Source organism: Bacillus rossius, chromosome 1 (assembly GCF_032445375.1).
Source record: "Bacillus rossius redtenbacheri isolate Brsri chromosome 1, Brsri_v3, whole genome shotgun sequence".
Taxonomy (NCBI): domain Eukaryota; kingdom Metazoa; phylum Arthropoda; class Insecta; order Phasmatodea; family Bacillidae; genus Bacillus; species Bacillus rossius.
The window spans coordinates 177073596-177092246 of record NC_086330.1 but is presented as its reverse complement, the minus strand read 5'-3'; the positions used below and the strand labels follow the sequence as shown (position 1 = coordinate 177092246).

The 18651-nt window shown below is 37.0% G+C and overlaps 1 protein-coding gene across 1 annotated transcript in view; it reads right to left on the bottom strand.

Annotated features, from left to right (window-relative positions):
* The window catches only part of LOC134539952 (outer dense fiber protein 2-like), an 89352-nt gene that overhangs the window by 33651 nt on the left and 37050 nt on the right, over nucleotides 1-18651 (bottom strand). Inside the window, exon 7 of the mRNA XM_063382375.1 lies at nucleotides 13143-13301. Coding sequence (XP_063238445.1) covers nucleotides 13143-13301 — 159 coding nt within the window. The remainder of the gene's footprint in view (nucleotides 1-13142; nucleotides 13302-18651) is intronic.

Genomic DNA, 18651 nt, shown 5'->3' with positions numbered 1-18651 from the left:
GCCACATGTTGCTTGCAGGTAAATAATATTTAGTTATTTTATGCGGGATGCGGGATGCTCACTAACGATCGCAAAAGAAGGATGGCTTCGCTAGACTCCAAGGAAAAGGAAGTTCGTCTTGCATGTTGGTGCTCCACAGATGTCTCATGGCATAATATTAATTTGACTGAGTAATGATATGTGTTAATTCCACCTTATAAAAATATTGCAAGTTTTGATTTAGTAGCAGAAATTATCGAATTAAATGTAACTCCAAATAAAATGACATGTCTCATTAGACAAAAAAAATCCATGCAGAGAGCGGTTTCTCAGAATAGTCAGAAACACTTGAAGAAACCACAGGAATGATTGCAAGAACACGAGAAAACCATCAAAATATTGACAAGAATATTCAGGAGCACACGGAGAAAACCACCATAATATTGACAAGAATAATCGGAAGCACACGGAGAAAACCGCCACAAGTTTTCTTTGTTATCATAAAATTACAGAAAAAAATCAAAAATAAAAAAACACAACAAATTCAAAAACTGATTATGCTAGCTTGTGAACTTCTCATTGTTGAGCAAAGATAGAGTTCTAGTCCAAGCCAGAATCAGTTTTTGAATTTGTTGTGTTTTTTTATTTTTGATTTTTTTCTGTAATTTTATGATAACAAAGAAAACTTGTGGCGGTTTTCTCCGTGTGCTTCCGATTATTCTTGTCAATATTATGGTGGTTTTCTCCGTGTGCTCCTGAATATTCTTGTCAATATTTTGATGGTTTTCTCGTGTTCTTGCAATCATTCCTGTGGTTTCTTCAAGTGTTTCTGACTATTCTGAGAAACCGCTCTCTGCATGGATTTTTTTTGTCTAATGAGACATGTCATTTTATTTGGAGTTACATTTAATTCGATAATTTCTGCTACTAAATCAAAACTTGCAATATTTTTATAAGGTGGAATTAACACATATCATTACTCAGTCAAATTAATATTATGCCATGAGACATCTGTGGAGCACCAACATGCAAGACGAACTTCCTTTTCCTTGGAGTCTAGCGAAGCCATCCTTCTTTTGCGATCGTTAGTGAGCATCCCGCATCCCGCATAAAATAACTAAATATTATTTACCTGCAAGCAACATGTGGCGACATCTGTTGTTGAAAAGCAGAACTACATGCATAAAGTACTTTTGCAGGAGATATATTAATTCTCGCTGATGAAATATAAAAAAATTTCTATTTAAGTATTGAATCTAATTTAAAACACTCAATTGGTATCTGGCATTAGTCTCAGTAACTAATATGAATTCTGATTTGGGATCTGACGCTGTATCGAAAGAACATAGGTGTAAGTTTTGCAGTAAAGATTTTATCTTGAGAAAGAATAAAAGACAACACGAGAAGAATGACTGTGTTAAAAATCCACTGCGCAATATGATAAGTTGTGTTCGATGTAGCAAGTCGTTTACGCGGAGAGAGAGCCTAAAAAGACATGGAAGAACTTGTAGCGCCAAGCCTGCGTACAAGCTAGAGGACAACGATGAATCTACCATCCTAAGGAAGAGTGATCTGCATTACCACAATAATTTTCTTGGCTCTTCCGATCTCGACAAAGAACTTAAATTGAAGGAGGTTGATGATTTACGGAAGAATGAAGACAATGGAAGAATCCTTAACGTGAAAAGTGAGAATATATTCCAGCCGAATTCAAGTAGATTTTTCCTACTTTGTAAAAATGATGGACTCCTAAAAAGGAAGCATGAAGACGATGAAGACGCTTCAACATCATCAACATCGAAATATTACGGAAAATTGGGTGAAGACGATTCCTTCTACGGTGATTGTTACAGTGACTCTGAGGCTGTTGACAAAGACATAGACTATGATGAAGCACCTAAAGCTGACAAGATCGAAGAATGTGGCGGTGTCCTGAGACCGAAACGGTGGAAACGACGTGATATATTAAATAAATCTGATCAAGCTTGTGATGATCACCGTCTCAAACATGAAAGTTACCCTGAAGTCAAGGGCGCCCATATGATAATTTGTAGGGGGGGGCCAGACTTAGGGGTATGAAGTATTTTTAATATTTTGGAAGACTAACTGCGGCCTGTTACTAGCCATAAAATAGTTCCAGTTCTGACCCTGTTAAAATTTTTTGTCCTGTTACTAAAATAATAGACCACAGTACTCATTCGCCATAAAAAAAGCTTTATTGGCTACTTTATTAATTAAATAATAACTATTTTATTGTAACAAGTGAATTTTTAGCAACACAAATGCAGGAATACAGTCCTTATATTTTTGCAGCGTCTCGGGAACACGAATATCAAGAATACAGTCCTTCAACTCATTGCTCTCTTTACCCCTAAATAAATGTCGCGTACAAATTAAATTAAAATAATTATAAAGATTAAACGTGTTGGTCAAAAGATTTAACTTTGGGAGAGAAACGATTTAAATATGTTATCACAGTAGGAAAATAGTTGTTTTTAAATGTAACGCCTGAACTATGCTTATAATTATAGTCAATTTTTTTTCAACTGTTGTTTACCTTTACCACGGCGATATTGTATCACACAAAATATTCCCTCGTTCACAGTTAAATGAATATTAGTATGTTTTGATATAAATCATAATTGCTTATCATTTAGAATTAGCACAGATGGATTCAGTAGTCGAGGACTATAAGTTTATTTAGTGATAGTAAAGCTTCAAATTACAAATGTGAAATCTGTTTACAATATTCAAATAAGATATAAGTTACTAAAAAAGGAATTGTTTCAAATCATGTAACTTCAAACTCAATTTAATATTATCAGCTCAGATCATGTTATCAATGAGTGCCTTTAAACAGTGCTTACGGCTATTTTTGCTCAATGGTGTCAGCAAATTGGACCACTGGATATGAACTACACTTAAGGGACAAGGTAAATTCTCAAAAGTAAATTGCAAAGTTAAGTTATTAATCAAACAGCAACTTCTAATTCCATCTGATCAGACACAAAATCAACATTATAGTTAGAACAAATTAAAATTTAGTTCATACCAAAAATTATTCACAATAAAATTAAATTGAAGATGAACTTCTGGAAAATTAGTGTGATCTCAGATTATATGAAAATAAATTGATTTAGGTACTTGATAATCGATAGTTCAAGGGACTCCCGAAAATTGTTCAAATGCTATTCAATACGACGGCAACCAACCTCCGTCAGTACTGTACATGCGAAAGTATGACGACACAGATGACCCCTGGCTCTGAAACAGAGCTGTGCGTGGTCCGGGAAATATGGCTGCTCACTGCCGCTGCTTCCTTCCTCGCAGTGGGAAAGGTCTTGTTCGGTACGCACCAATGGTCGATTTCGAAGTTCTGTGTGAAACACAGCGCCCTCAACTGCTTCTATATCGCCACTGTCGGTCAATCGTTGGCCTTCCTTCCTTCCGGCTGGAGCGGTTTTGATATGAACTTGCAGAAATTATTCTCCTCAGCTCGATTCTCTTTAGCCAAAAATGTTGATCGCTGGCATTACAGCACGTTGAACAGCGTCAGGAATCAGTCTTGCAGGCTGTAAACTTAGTTGACTGGTTTCATTCGTTTCCGTCGTGAAAATTTGATAGTTCGTTTCAAAGCAAGCAATAGATCGTGAAGTAACCCTATCGTGGTTGCAGTTTATCGCCTACGATGATTAAAATTTGATGTCACAATAATTTAATTCATTAATACTACTTCTGCCACATAGCTTTATTAGTAAAAACTTGAATGTCAGTCGAAACTATAATAAAATCGTGCAAAATTGTTATGTCGTGGATAATCAAAAGTAGGTAATAACGATGTCTCTTCAAAACCGTGGTAGAACGAATACTCCTTTTTTCTAAAGAATGTACTTTTCCTTTGCTATTTAAACGACTTTCAGATGTCAAAACACAAAACATAAGCTGAATGTCCTAGCTATCGCTATTCGCTGGATATGCTAGCCAATCATTAACTTTCTTACAAGTTCATCTTCTTATAATAATTAAATTTATTGTTCAACACATGAATGTCAATGGGTTATTTATAAAATATGAACATTTTATGAAACAAGCAAAGATAAAAAAGAGGAATTTCATATCAGTGTCTAAACACAATCATAGAGGATTAACCTAATTTAAGTTAACAGAATTGTTAAGTATGAATAAAGTATAAGAATTTAAATTTCAGTATCTTATGCTTCTCTACCTTCATAATTTAATACAGAAAACAAATTAAAAATGCACACATCACACAATTTTTCACTAGTATTGACATAAAAAGCAAATTTTAAGATAAATTAATATGCATAAGTTTGATTACGGATTTGACTATAATATTTATCTGAAAAAGCAAACTGTAAATTTATTTTCTTTTTGCCGAACAAGTCAAGCACTTTGTCCTCGAAACCAGGGTTTTTCACTCTTTTCCTGTGGACACTTAGAAGGCACAAGCTGGACAGACGGTCCTCGCCAGTAGTACTTCTCAGCCACGTCTTCACTTTACGCAGTGTGCTGAAAGAACGCTCTATTGTGCAAGTTGTGGGGGTATGGTTTGGTAGAATATAAGCAGTCTCCTTAGGTACTGATGGGTAAAACATTGTTTCTGAAAGTATATCATGGAGCTTTGTTTTTTCCAAACATTCCGTATTCGTCCAGACGTCATACCATACTCTGGCTTCTGCTTCCAAGTTGTCGATTTGATAAAACTTTTGCAAACTTTTTATGTTTCTCATGAAATCTTTCGTCTCCTTTTTCATCAAATGTAGTTGAAGAATTCCACCTTTGAGAGGTATGCCTTTATCTCTTTCAAATCTTGTAGTAAGAGACATAATTATAGAATCCATGTACGGATTGTAAATTGCAACTTTGAAATAGTCTTCAGGTGATGAGCACTGGACATTCACGTTACATCTGTGGGTCTGTCTTCCAGCCAATATTGGGATTTTTATATCTATGTCAAGCTCATTACAGTCTTCTTTTACTGCCTCGAAAATGGTTTTGAATTCGTCATTGCTTTCTCTCTGCTTTTGAAATTTTTCTAGCAGGTCAGTATTGATGTATCTGTCACCACACAAAAGTTAACATGATGCAGTGCGTGGTGCAGCTGTGGTTAGTGGCTGTGAGGTCACTTTATATCACTCGTGCAATGAGGCAAGTTATGGAATGTTAAAAAAATAATAAATAAGGGGAACGCAGGGGAGGGCAGAGGGCGGACGGCAGTCATTGTTTTTACTATTTAATATTATATATATTCCGTTCAATAAATTATAACATGTATCTTCAGGGGGTGGGGTGTTTAAAATTTTATGAAGATAACGTTTTTACGAATGCAATCCAAGCGACCGTGAGCGTACGTAAAATCGGGATTCCAGTGTGAATTGCTTCCGAGTCTACTGAAGGTAGCGGAATCCTTATCCTTTTAAACACTTTTGAAGGAAAAAATAAAGTTTTCCTCTAAGTTCAAAATTCCAACATAAATTTTACGTTGTAAACTTTTCTGAACAATAATTCTTATTTGAGTAACTTTAATGGTGTAAGCTTACCTTAAAAATTATTGTGTATTTTCTGAGCGGATGTGATGAATGAGGAAAACTAAGAAGCACTACATAATAACAATGGTTTTTATCTTTACACTTTTCACTTATTTATTTACAATTAAGTTATTTATACTGACTGAATACACTAAACTAAATCTAGACCAGATGCATAAAACTGTAGATCTAAAGACTATTGAAAAATCTCTGTTTTGAGATGTTATTTGTGAACATACACATTATTATGACGAAAAAGTAGCAAAACATTTCGCCGTCTGCAAGCACATGTCAATTGTCGCGTCGTCTAACTCTGACTGGTCTAAATCTGTTGTGTTGTGTTATCGAGTGAGCTTGGGCAGGATTACGAAGGGGAATGACTCGCCACGGGCGTTGCGCTTGAACAGCGTTTTCTCCCTGTACACAACACCTTATATCGCAGCAGCAGAAACTAATGCTTGAACTAACAAAAAATGAAGTAGACATGTAAAAAACGATATAAAATAATAGATTCGTGTTGAACCACTTCTACATAATACCGAATTTAAATAATTTTCTTTAAAGTAAAACACCTGACTACACTATATATTTTTTCCTTCCCTGAAAGCTAGGGGGGGGCCACGGCCCCCCCCTGCCCCCGGGTATGGGCGCCCTTGCCTGAGGTTGGTGGTAAAACGGAAGACACCAGAGATCATAATATTTATAAAGGTGCAAGGAAGATGGCGGTAGAAGAGATTGATTACACATCATGGAAAGATCCAAACATATTGGTTGACCGGCTAAGACTTCTACATGGTTCGCTTTGTGCAGGAAACTATTCGTGCATCAAAGAAATATCCTTCATACTCAAGGAACTGAGGAATGCTGGCTACATACAATAATGGCTTGTTTTACTTGCATTTGTATAATGTAAAGCAATAAAATAAACAATTTAAATTATAAGAATTTAATGTTTTTATTTCTTGTATTCTGATTTCTAAGACTTAGATCTCGTAACTTGTGCTTCCTTGTTGCCTTTTTTTTTTTTGTTGATGGAGCTTCCAAATGTGCTGCCTTTTCGATGATGGTGCTTCCAAATGTGCTGCCTTTTCGTTGTCGGTGCTTCCAAATGTGCTGCCTTTTCGTTGTCGGTGCTTCCAAATGTGCTGTCTTTTCGTAGTCGGTGCTTCCAAATGTGCTGCCTTTTCGTAGTCGGTGCTTCCAAATGTGCTGCCTTTTCGATGATGGTGCTTCCAAATGTGCTGCCTTTTCGTTGTCGGTGCTTCCAAATGTGCTGCCTTTTCGTTGTCGGTGCTTCCAAATGTGCTGCTTTTTCGTAGTCGGTGCTTCCAAATGTGCTGCCTTTTCGTTGTCGGTGCTTCCAAATGTGCTGCCTTTTCGTTGTCGGTGCTTCCAAATGTGCTGCCTTTTCGTAGGCGGTGCTTCCAAATGTGCTGCCTTTTCGTAGTCGGTGCTTCCAAATGTGCTGCCTTTGCGTTGTCGGTGCTTCCAAATGTGCTGCCTTTTCGTTGTCGGTGCTGCCAAATGTGCTGCCTTTTCGTTGTCGGTGCTGCCAAATGTGCTGCCTTTTCGTTGTCGGTGCTTCCAAATGTGCTGCCTTTTCGTAGTCGGTGCTTCCAAATGTGCTGCCTTTTCGTTGTCGGTGCTTCCTAATGTGCTGCCTTTTCGTTGTCGGTGCTTCCAAATGTGCTTCCTTTTCGTAGGCGGTGCTTCCAAATGTGCTGCCTTTGCGTTGTCGGTGCTTCCAAATGTGCTGCCTTTTCGTTGTCGGTGCTGCCAAATGTGCTGCCTTTTCGTTGTCGGTGCTGCCAAATGTGCTGCCTTTAAGTAGTCGGTGCTTCCAAATGTGCTGCCTTTTCGTAGTCGGTGCTTCCAATTTTTTTTTTTTTCCTTTTTTGAAGGTGCTTCCAAGTGTGCTTCCTTTTTTTGATGGTGCTTCCAATTTTTTTTTTCCTTTTTTGAAGGTGCTTCCAAGTGTGCTTCCTTTTTTTTGATGGTGCTTCTATTTTTTTAATGTTGTTTTGACTCTAGTATTTTAGTAAAATGTTCTTGGTTTGACTAGCGTATTATTCCATACGGTGCATGTATATAAGCGAGTCCTAGACAGCAGGACGCTCAGTTTTGTTACTGACGTCGACGGTGTACGGATCACCTAGTTTGTTTCTTCTGGTGCATAAGACGTGTAATTGCTTGTTCTTGAGACTTCGATGGCATCTTTGCCGACTTTAACGTCGTACTCGATGGAGGATGTACCATCGACTACGGGAACCATGACGTCGGCGCCGACGATGTTGGAGCAGATCCCGTTGGCAACGTCTCTGACAACACTGGAGGAGACTTCGATATGTGCTGTTCCACCATTAGCTGAAGTTTCATCAGCATTGAATACTTCAATTAATGAAGAGCGTACTTCGCATCAGTGCAAATACTGTGGTGTATCATTTACTATCACCTCAAATGCTCGCAGACATGAAAGAAGCGGTTGTTCTTATAATGTTCAAAGAATACAATTTCAGTGCAATAAGTGCAATAAACTAATTTCACGTCTCGATAGCTTACATCGTCATTATAAAAAATGCTCCGAGACGTATAATGAACATGGTTATTGATTTGACTCATGTGTTGTACCGGCTAATGAGACTATATAAGTGATATGAACTTCAGTCCGTCTCTGGCTGCGGTGATGACCGGATCGGATAGTCATTTAAAGTCATGTAAAAGGCTTAGTCCGTACAATAAGAAGACTGTTTGAATCGAGGAATCCAAAAGGCTTTAGTAATTTGTCAGTGTTTTTTTTTTGTACTTGTAGTAGTGTATTGAATTTATGTAATAAAATTTTTTTAAAAGAACTTGTGGTGTTTTTATTTTCTCAAACCTAACACTTTTTTAGTATTTTTTTAAATTAAAGTTGTTTTGTATCGGCCAGGGATCGAACCAAGGACCTTAGTCGATCCAATCAATCATTATATGGATTACAAATTTATTTAATGAATTTTGAACTTTTTCCCGAATCTCTAGCATTACAATTACGAATTTCCAATATGGTGTTCTTGTTGTCTGATAGGATGATGGTAGTAGATGATTTAAAGTCTCTTTACGAATGTTGAACATGGTTTATTGAAATTATTATTTTTTACATAAAATTAAACATTATTGCATCGATCGGGTATCGAACCGAGGACAGGAATCGATCGAATCAATATGTAAGTTAATGAGTGATTTATTTAATGAATTTGGAACTTTTCCCGAATTTCTAGCTAAATAATTACGGATTTTCAAGATGGCGGCCAAATTTCAAGATGGTGGGTGTCACAGTACTAAATGATTACTGCACTCTAGCGGATAAGAACTAAACTAACATGGTGTCAGCGCACTCTCGTCGACGAAAACAAGATGGTGGTCTCCAGCAACGAAGACAAGATGGCGGACATGACGTCATACTAGGTGACGATATATATGCTTTAAGAAAAGTGGTGGGAGTCAGTCTGCTAGCACCCACCTAGGGGGAAGGATCGGTCGCCATTTTTAATTTTTTTTGTACTCGACGGGTTCGAACCGAGGACTCCGAGCTCCGTGTCGTTAATGTATGATTTTTTAATTTTTTTTATTAAAATTTTATTATTTAAATTTTTTTATAATTTAAAAAAAAATTTCATTAAATTCGGATAATAAATAAAAAAGTTAAAGATGGCGCCGTAACTGAAATTGCGACGGTGACGTCATCATCCAATATGGCTGCCATGGCATCCTAATTTTCAAGGTCATGTCCTCGACGGCTTAGAGCGGCTAGCTCTTACGAGTTTTAAGCCGCTTTTAGGAATTTGGGTTCTTTCTAAGACAAAACGACTTTTGAGGATTTTCGAAATCCGAATTTTTGAATTGTGGAATTATTTGAGATTTTTTGGTGGAAATTTTTTTCAAAAAAATTGAAATTTGGACGATTTTTGAGGAATTTTGGGCAATTTTTGCCCAATTTTGGTCATTTTTGGCGATTTTTGAGGATCAAATTCCAGGTCAAACTTGTCCCGTTACGATGTGTCCCGTTACACTCCTCCAAGATGGCCGCCGTGACGTCACAATCCAAGATGGCCGCCGTGACGTCACAATCCAATATGGCGGACACCGACACCACCACCACAGCCTGAAGCCTGCGCCAGTAGCCCCTATTATATACTACTAATGGGATTTTTCTATTTGACGCCACATATGAACTCTTGACTCCACCCCACACAGCCGACAATAATTCCGCTTCATGTTCCCCCCTCCTTCCTCAAGGATAAAAACCATCCCTGAGTTTCAGTGATATAAAATAATACATAAAGTAGCTATTGTCTCAGTTACAACGTTTTACAAAGGTTGATTATATATTAGCCCCAATTTTAAGTGAAAAAAATATATTATTTAATTTTGAATTCAGGAGAAATGGGCATTTGAGACTTATTGGAACAGGTTACTTATTAAATAATTCCATTTCCAAACAGTGTATGCCATAATGGTAGTAAATTTAAGTACATGCTCCGATAAAAGTTTCCAACAGAAAATTAGAAAAACCGGGCGTGTACTCAACCAGCTAAATGTGTTCTATTGGTTTTATGGTATATGATTCACATCCATGCAAGATTCGTTAGAGCCTGCAGCTTAATTTTTACTTTTACTCTTACTACTATACATCCACCCAGGATGTAACTGTCCATAGAACTTACATAAGATTTCGTTAGGATGTTTTGGGTTGGAAACATTAAATTTTATTAAACGATTTGTATACCAAGGATAAAATGTCATAGAATATTTTATATATTAGGTTACTAAGTGATTACATATACTCTCACTCAAACCCTCAAACAAAACACATTTGGTAGAACAAAACAGTCACTGTTATAAAACTTATATAAGTATACAAAATATTATTGATCTTTACAATAGGATATTGCAGTGTTAGTTGTTTATAAGGTTTATTTATATCAATAAGAAGGATAGAGTTTGTGGTAGTAATTGAAATATAAACATTTTGATATTAATATTAATTTTAAATGGAATTCACAGTAACTTTCTTGTAATTTATTTTAAAAATAATTTTAGGATCATTTAGTCCGTTGGTTAAAGATTAATTAACACTCTAGACCAGTAAAATTTTTTATATATCCAACTTTTAAAATATGCTATTACACTTAAAACAGTTCTTTGACAGTAAAATCATATTTTAAAAAGATAAAAAAAAATCATTTTATTTCTAAATAAATGTATTATTAGAAGGACTCAAAGCTTCAAAACGAAAATATTTTAGCTAGCTTGACTTGGAAGATTATACTTGCCATGATGCATGAATGTGAAAAAACCAAACTAAAATAAATAATCCTTTTCGGCCCAGCCTACAGGTGTAGGTAAAGTTCGAAGTACCTATTTTTCTTCTGGAAATGTTTTGGAAACTTCCATTAACTCCTGAAAATTTTAATAGCTTAATGTACGTAATAACCTACATATTTTCCAATATTAAAAGAGATCGATTTAACATTTTCTCATATTCCATTCAGCAAAAATATTTTGAGGGTTTTTATCTTAATGCATCCAGCATTGAATGTCTTAACGAATTTAATGTTATACCTGCTAACGTAGTTAAGCAATCATTTTTGTCATTCAAACACTATTTTTCATCCCTTGCACTAAATACATGGTCTATAAATTTTTTTTTGACAAAGGCTTAAGGTAATATTATGATAGTTAATAATAAATTATGACGGACTTTATACTAAGTGATTTCTTTTTTAAAACTAAACCCTTGTTTTTACGGTAATAGTTCGTTTCATAAAAAATTGTTTGAGCCAAAAGATTCAGATAAATTTTAAGAGTTTTACAATAAATTATAATGGATTTGATAGTATAACTAATAAAAAAGTAATGACTTTTTTGTATTTCTGCCCTTGTTTTGTACACCTCTTGCAGTAATGTTTTTTTTTTTTACTTAAAATCTACTTCAGATAAAATTTTTCAACAATATTTAAAAAGTTAAACACAATTAAACATTAATTCGAGAAAGTACATGGTAGGGAGTTTTATTTATTTTATTATTTCAAGCCCAGGTTTTATCAAAAATAGTTTTAAACAAAATATTTGTAGAAAATTATAAGATTTTCGAACAATTTGAACGGATTTGTTAGCGTACCTAATAAGGAAGTAATGGATTTTTTAAAATTCTAACCCCTAATTTTTTAACCCCTTGAAGGAATGGTTCGTCCAATCAAAAATGGTTCATCTAGAAAAACGTTTTCGATAAATATTATAAAATTTACAAAATATTCGAATGAATTCGATGTTGTGCATACGAAGGGCGTTATAATTTTTTTGTCCTCCAACCCTTATTTATTCTACCCGTTGCAGTAATGGTTGGCCTTATAAAAATTATTTTGTAAAAAATGTTGTAGATAATAATTTAAAATTTTACAATTAAACAGAATGGATTTTATAGTGTACATTGTACGGAAAATACGATTTTTTTTCAATTATACTTTTTTATTTTTTCAACCCTCTGCAACAATCGTTCGTGTTATTAAAAATGGTTTCAGAAAAATGTTTATGATGTTAATTATGAGATTTACGAACAATGTGAACGGATTGAATAATTTTTCTACAAATAGAGTTTTAATTGCAAATATTGTTCGTCTAATAACAAATTGATTCAGACAAAAGTTTTAAATAAATATTATAAGATTAACAACAAATTTGTACGAATTCGATGTTTTGACTACGAAAAGAGTTATGAATATTTTTGTCCAATCCTTGTTTTTTTAACCCCTTGCAATTATGGTTAGTCGTATTAAAAACTTATTACGACAAAATGTTTAGGTATTACTCCTACTAGTTATAATACGTTCAAACGGATGTGATGCTTTCCATATTATGGAAGTTACAGAAATTTTTCTGTATTTCAAAAAGCCTTTCCCATTTCTACCCCTTTGTTTGGGCATTAACATTAACGAACTCGACTGAGATTTTACGTATCAGTTTGGAAGTGATTTGTGAAAAATGGTGGCGGTAACCATTTCTACAAAATTGTGATAAATATATTTAAAATATTGAGTTGACAATGGTTTTGGGGTCTATGGACCATGAAACGAGAAACTATATAAACTTTCGAAAGTCTCACCATGGTAACATCTACAATAGGTAACATTTATTTAAATCTAACTTAAATAATTACATTATATATCACCAAGAGTGAATACATAAATACGGTAAATATTGGCATACAAAATGAGATGAGATACATAATTCCATACATTGAAACATTCTACAGTAATTTTACTATGCTCGCTATAGTAGTACTGAAGAGTAATATTTCGTCGATTTTAACACAGTTAAAATAATTACAATTTGACAAAAACCCCGAAGCTGTTAGGAAATAGCTCATCCAGGCGTAGGCTAAGTATGAAATAAATCTAAACATTTAATTTCTCAAAAGACATATTAAATTGCTTAAAAGACTTTACATATTCATAAATCAACAATAGACAAATGAATCTTTACGAAACTTACATCAAAATGACACGATCAGAAACCAAAAGTAGCACGAAAACTGTTTGAGAGCTATTCAAAAGTTTATAGATAACCGAGCTGTACCTGTACGACAGCCGGGCAAGTGGCGGGCGTGCAGATGGAAGGAGAGGCGCACTGAAGTAGCTTGCGCATTTCACTCAGTTGCTCGCGCTCCTTCTGCACCTGCTGCAGCTCCTTCTTCAACACGTTCAGCTCGGCAGTCACCTCGTTCAGCTGCCTCTCCTGCACAGCAACCACCTACAAGTCACCCTGCAGCTTCATTCAGCTGCCTCTCCTGCACAGCAACCACCTCCAAGTCACCCTGCAGCTTCATTCAGCTGCCTCTCCTGCACAGCAACCACCTCCAAGTCAACCTGCAGCTTCAATCAGCTGCCTCTCCTGCACACCAACCACCTCCAAGACACCCTGCTGGTGGTTGCTGTAGACGGCGCTCCATGCTGCGCAGTAAAAGCCTTTATGATCCTAACATTGAACGGGTTATTTGACAGCTCTGCTGCACACGTTTATCAGGTGCATACAGCCGGCGAGTTGTTGAGGTTATACAAATTTCATTGAAATTTTTTGTCCGAATATTTATTGCAGTAAGTGTTCAGCATTTCTTTATTAGTGAATTTAAACATGTCCCTTATCAAATTAAAATTCTACTTTGAATATATTTTAAACTAAAATGTGTGTGTTTTGAAGACTTCATAAATATCATCATCGTCATCAAAATCATCATCATCATCATGAACTGTTTCCATCATGCGGCTGGGGCAGCAAATTAAAATGCCTTCGTATTTCTCTGTCACTCCACTATTTAACCTCCTTTACTTTGTTCCATTCTTCTGCCATCCGTAACTCTTTTAACTATCTGCTCTACCCACCTCCTCCTTGGTATTCCTTGTGTACTTCAACTCCATCATGTTACTAAGAAGCCTTTCTTTTCCTAAACTATGGAAATGGCTAGACCATCCCATTCTTACGTTTATCTTGATCTCATTCAAAATCAGTATGCACACTCTTGCTTGCACCATCTCATTCCTGATCCTGTCTTGCCTCGTAACTGCCAATATACTCCTCTTAAACTTTATACTTATTGCTCAGATCTTACCAGCATATCTCTTGTCTACAGTCCAATATTATGTTCTATAATTAGCTATGGGAATCTCATTTCAAGACATCGTTTGCAAACTACCCCTCGTGGCCTTGTTTAAATCAGCTGCACGTGACAGATCTGTTGGCAGATAGTTAGTCTATGGTGGCTCGCGAGTTTCCTCAGCCAGTCGAGTGAGGCCCTGATGCGTGCGAAATTACAATTTTCTTGATACTGTTCGTATCTGTAACTTTGCAGATTTGCGTTCCTAGAAATACTCATTAAGAAAAGTTTATTTTTTCAGAATTCTCAACCACCCATTAAATTTGTGAGTTGTGACATTCTGTGTTTTTGCACCCAAGTCCAACCACAATCCCCCACATCCACCAGGAACAGTCAGGCCCCTCGGAGACGGAAACCACATTACTGTTTAAATAAACATTCTCCAAAACCAAGGTCTCCTCGAGGCACATCTAACCGATCCTAAAATCTTTAAGATGTGGAGCCAAATAATATAGTAAAAATTAATATAAACAATAACGGAAAAACCCAGCATTGATAAAAAAAGGTGACTAATAAACAAAACTATTTTGGCAGTTTGGTACATATTTTTACCAGTTAAGGAAACAAGCATGATGTAGGTACACTAGTTCAATTAAAATGGTAAATACATTTATAAATTTATAAAACGGTAAAACAACATTCCAATAATATTACAATTCCTTTAGCATACGCGCGTCACCCGGCCGAGCTAAAAAAAAAATAGAGTTTACAAAAATTTTGTCTAAAATAGTAATTAACACACAAATAATCTTAAGCTATAATTAAAACAATACTTTAAATATTACAACCAACAGTCTCTGGGGGTATCGTTGTTCAAGTTCGGGTATTGTTTATCTGGGCAGCCCACTAGGAATTAAAATTCTAACTCTTGCTGGTTTAACTCCTTTTAGAATCTCAGAATTTAATAAATTGTCACCACCAGCCCACGAAAGATATACTGCATGTGCTATCACCGAGTTCGCCGCGCCGTTAACGTAAAAAAAAAGTATCGTAAACACAGTTTTTTTGTACAAAAAAGCTTCCCACTTAATCACAAGTCAGTTGGTACGATGAATATCAGGTGATTCAGTACTTACGTTGCGGTGTCTTGATTTGCGGCGGGGATTGAGGGTAAAAATTGCGACATCACAATTTTACTAGTCGCGATGCCTGCCGCACTTCTCGACCGCCCTTAAAGCCAATAGGCGCAATACCTCATACAGGCGAGCGGACATTGACTTTGGCCGCTGCTTAAATTTGACGTTATGGTAGCACTAGCTGTAGCGGAATAAATCAGCGAAGCAGCCAACACTTGTAACACGGGTGTGTAAATTCTTCAGCGATGTAGGCTTCTTGGTAAACCTTCACCAGTTTGTCGCTTACCGTTCGAAAACCAGCCTCACATTCAGGCTAAATCGAACTAAAAAAAAGATCCCCGGCCACTCCACATTACGTTCCACCATCTAGTATACTTGTCCCACGGGAAAACACAACACAACCTCTCAGCCCCGGGGCCGGTTCACGACTCCCTTTTTTCTTCCGCGCCGATAAACTGTGCGCACGGTGCGGCGCTGTACGGCACCGCCAATGTGATGTCATAGAAAGTAGTTCGTCACTTCAAAAGTTTATTTGAACAACCCCACTCGTAGGCTCGCCCACAAATATATTAGTCTCTCTGCCCTTTGAAATATACATTACTTATTAAACATCTTAACATAAAATAACCTTAATAATTAAAATATCTCACATGTATTGGATTGTTCTGGATAACGAAAGGCCTTCGGCAATCCCGAACCTGGCCATGAACAACAATAAATTCCCTAAACTTTTAAAATAAATTAAAAATAATACAAACTTTAAAAGAACAAATAATTAAACCTAACTAACAAAAATTACCATAAATTACTTAAACGAACCTAACCATAAAAGAAAATGGAAATACCTTAAACAAAAGTGGCACATGGCCACAAATTTATGCCCGGAAATTTCCGATCACTGTGTGTATGTGCTTCATATTGGATTATTATAGGAAAGCAAATACTGATATTGTTTCTAATCACAATACATGGCTGATTCCTTTACAAATATCTTTGAGTGGCGACGTTGAAGGCCACTGTCTTTAAAGACCTCGCTTTCGATGGTCGCAAAGTGTAACTTAAAGTTAAATTATGATTAAACAAGTAATGATACAAAACATTATTGTTAGCATAATAATATAAAAGAACATGTGGTTTTGCTTGCACAAAATACAGGAGTATTGTAGGTACCTAACCTGTAGTTCAAAAAACCTGATAGTCCGTCTAGGGAGCCAAGGGTCCTGGAGTCGGCTCACGCCCGGGTACAAGTAGATTGTAGCTCACTACCAAACGCCAAACACGCCGCATCAACGTGTGACTAGATGGAAAATTCAATTGCCGACTTGGCTTCACACAATCATTCGACTGCAACACACATCTCCTCACACATCATCGCTTGTAAAAAGTTTCCTTCTGGATCCATGACTGGTTTCGTGTTGTCCCTTCACATTGATACAGCGGAAGGCGATGGGAAATTATCGCAGTATCACACTACCATGAAACTACAGGTGTGTTATCGTGCTTGGACACGATTATCAAGTATTCACCATCATCATATTGATCAGCATCAATCATAAATCATGATAAATTAAAACATTATCATTTTAATTAATGAATCAATATATCATCGGAATATTCAACATCATCATCAATCATAATTCATAAATCATGATATTCATCATCGACATTGTTAATGAACATAAATATATTACTGGTGTCACTACTAGGTAACTTTTTTTACTTGATGTAAGTTTTTGGACATACACCATTGCTAAGAACTTTTTCTGTTGAAGAAAAACTAAAAAATAAAAAAATAAAGAAAACAGCTACCTTGCGTGAGACTCAGTGAATCAGAGCGCAGTTCCTTGCCAGAAGGTTGTCGTAACGCCCAGACGGACCGTCAGTTAGTGAATCACTCCCGAGACGCATTTATAAGGGGGCAGTATGGAGCCCCCAAGGCAGACGTCGGACATCGTTGGAGGTACCAGGAGAGTGCATACCCGGCTACGACAACATTGGCTGATGTGGACAGTCATGCTGCCCGCTGACTTCACAACCCGAACATAGTCAATTCCAGCCACGCCGTCGCGTCGGTAGCGGAGGACTTCGTCATCTGGTCACCCCGCAGGACAACCCCGAGGAAGGGCAACCAGGATGGATTCTGGTGCCCCTAATGGAAGAAGCACATACTTGGCTGCGAAACCCCTGTTCTAGGCGAGCCGAGTAAAAATAGTTCGAGATTTCTAGCCGTGGGGGTGTGATGACACAACGGAGACCCGGTCCACGCCGTGGCGGATTAACACGGATCCGCAGCCCAAACGGCGCGAGAGAGGACTTGGCTTCACGAAGGAGTGCTGTCCCGAGGCTGGCTCTTGTTACGATGAGCGAGGAATCAACCCCTTGAAGAGGTTGCACCAGACGAGTAGCGCCAGGTCCCGAACCGGTGACTCCAGCCGCGAAGACATGGCTGACGTTTCATGGTCGGCGACCCGGAGAAGCCCGAGTTCCGCCACCATGCAGCTGAGGACCCCGTGAGGCTGTTCGCGGACGGGGCCCCACCAGGTGTTCATCGTCGGTCTCCCGCTGGGACGTAGAAGACGTCAGGACTATCAAAAGCAGCGAGTGACGACTCGACCCCCTACGCCCTAGAGACAGGGCGGGATTAACGCGCAGTATACGAGGGTTAACGCTATACAGACGATGTGAACCCCGAGCGAGACACTTAGTTGTAATTAAATATATAAACTCTGTAATTTTCTTCTTGTTTAGTGTTTCCCCTGTTGTTTACAGTTAAGCATATTTCTGTTATATTCATATGCGGGTTAAGGACTTTTAAGAGAAGGTTGATCATTCATTATTACCTTAATGTTTTGTACCTCCATTTTGTTTCTAATCTCACAAACTGAAAACTATAGTTGTTTACATAACAAAAAGAACGAATCACAGTTCAGGGTATATTTGTAGAAAGTCAGAAAATGTTATTTGCAGTGGCAGTAATTCTTGTTATGTTTGTGCGCAGTGCAAGCTTACCCAGAAGCCTTGGGGAGCCATTTCGCAAACTGAACTATCGAAGCACTACCCATTGATTTTTATTGTTATGTTGTACTTATCCCTAATAAACTGTTGTTGCATACCCCTGCCTCTAATTTCTTCAACCATTGCCCAACTATTATTAGTTGTCCGCAACAAATGAATAAATCATCACTGAATTGATGAATCAATCCATCATAATTATCTTCATCACCCTCATCAGAATAATTACCACCAACCATCATCCATAAATCTTATTCATCAACCGAAATAATTATCACCACTGAATGCATTAATACATACAGCATCATCATCACTATCAACCTGCATCCAAAATTCATTATATTCA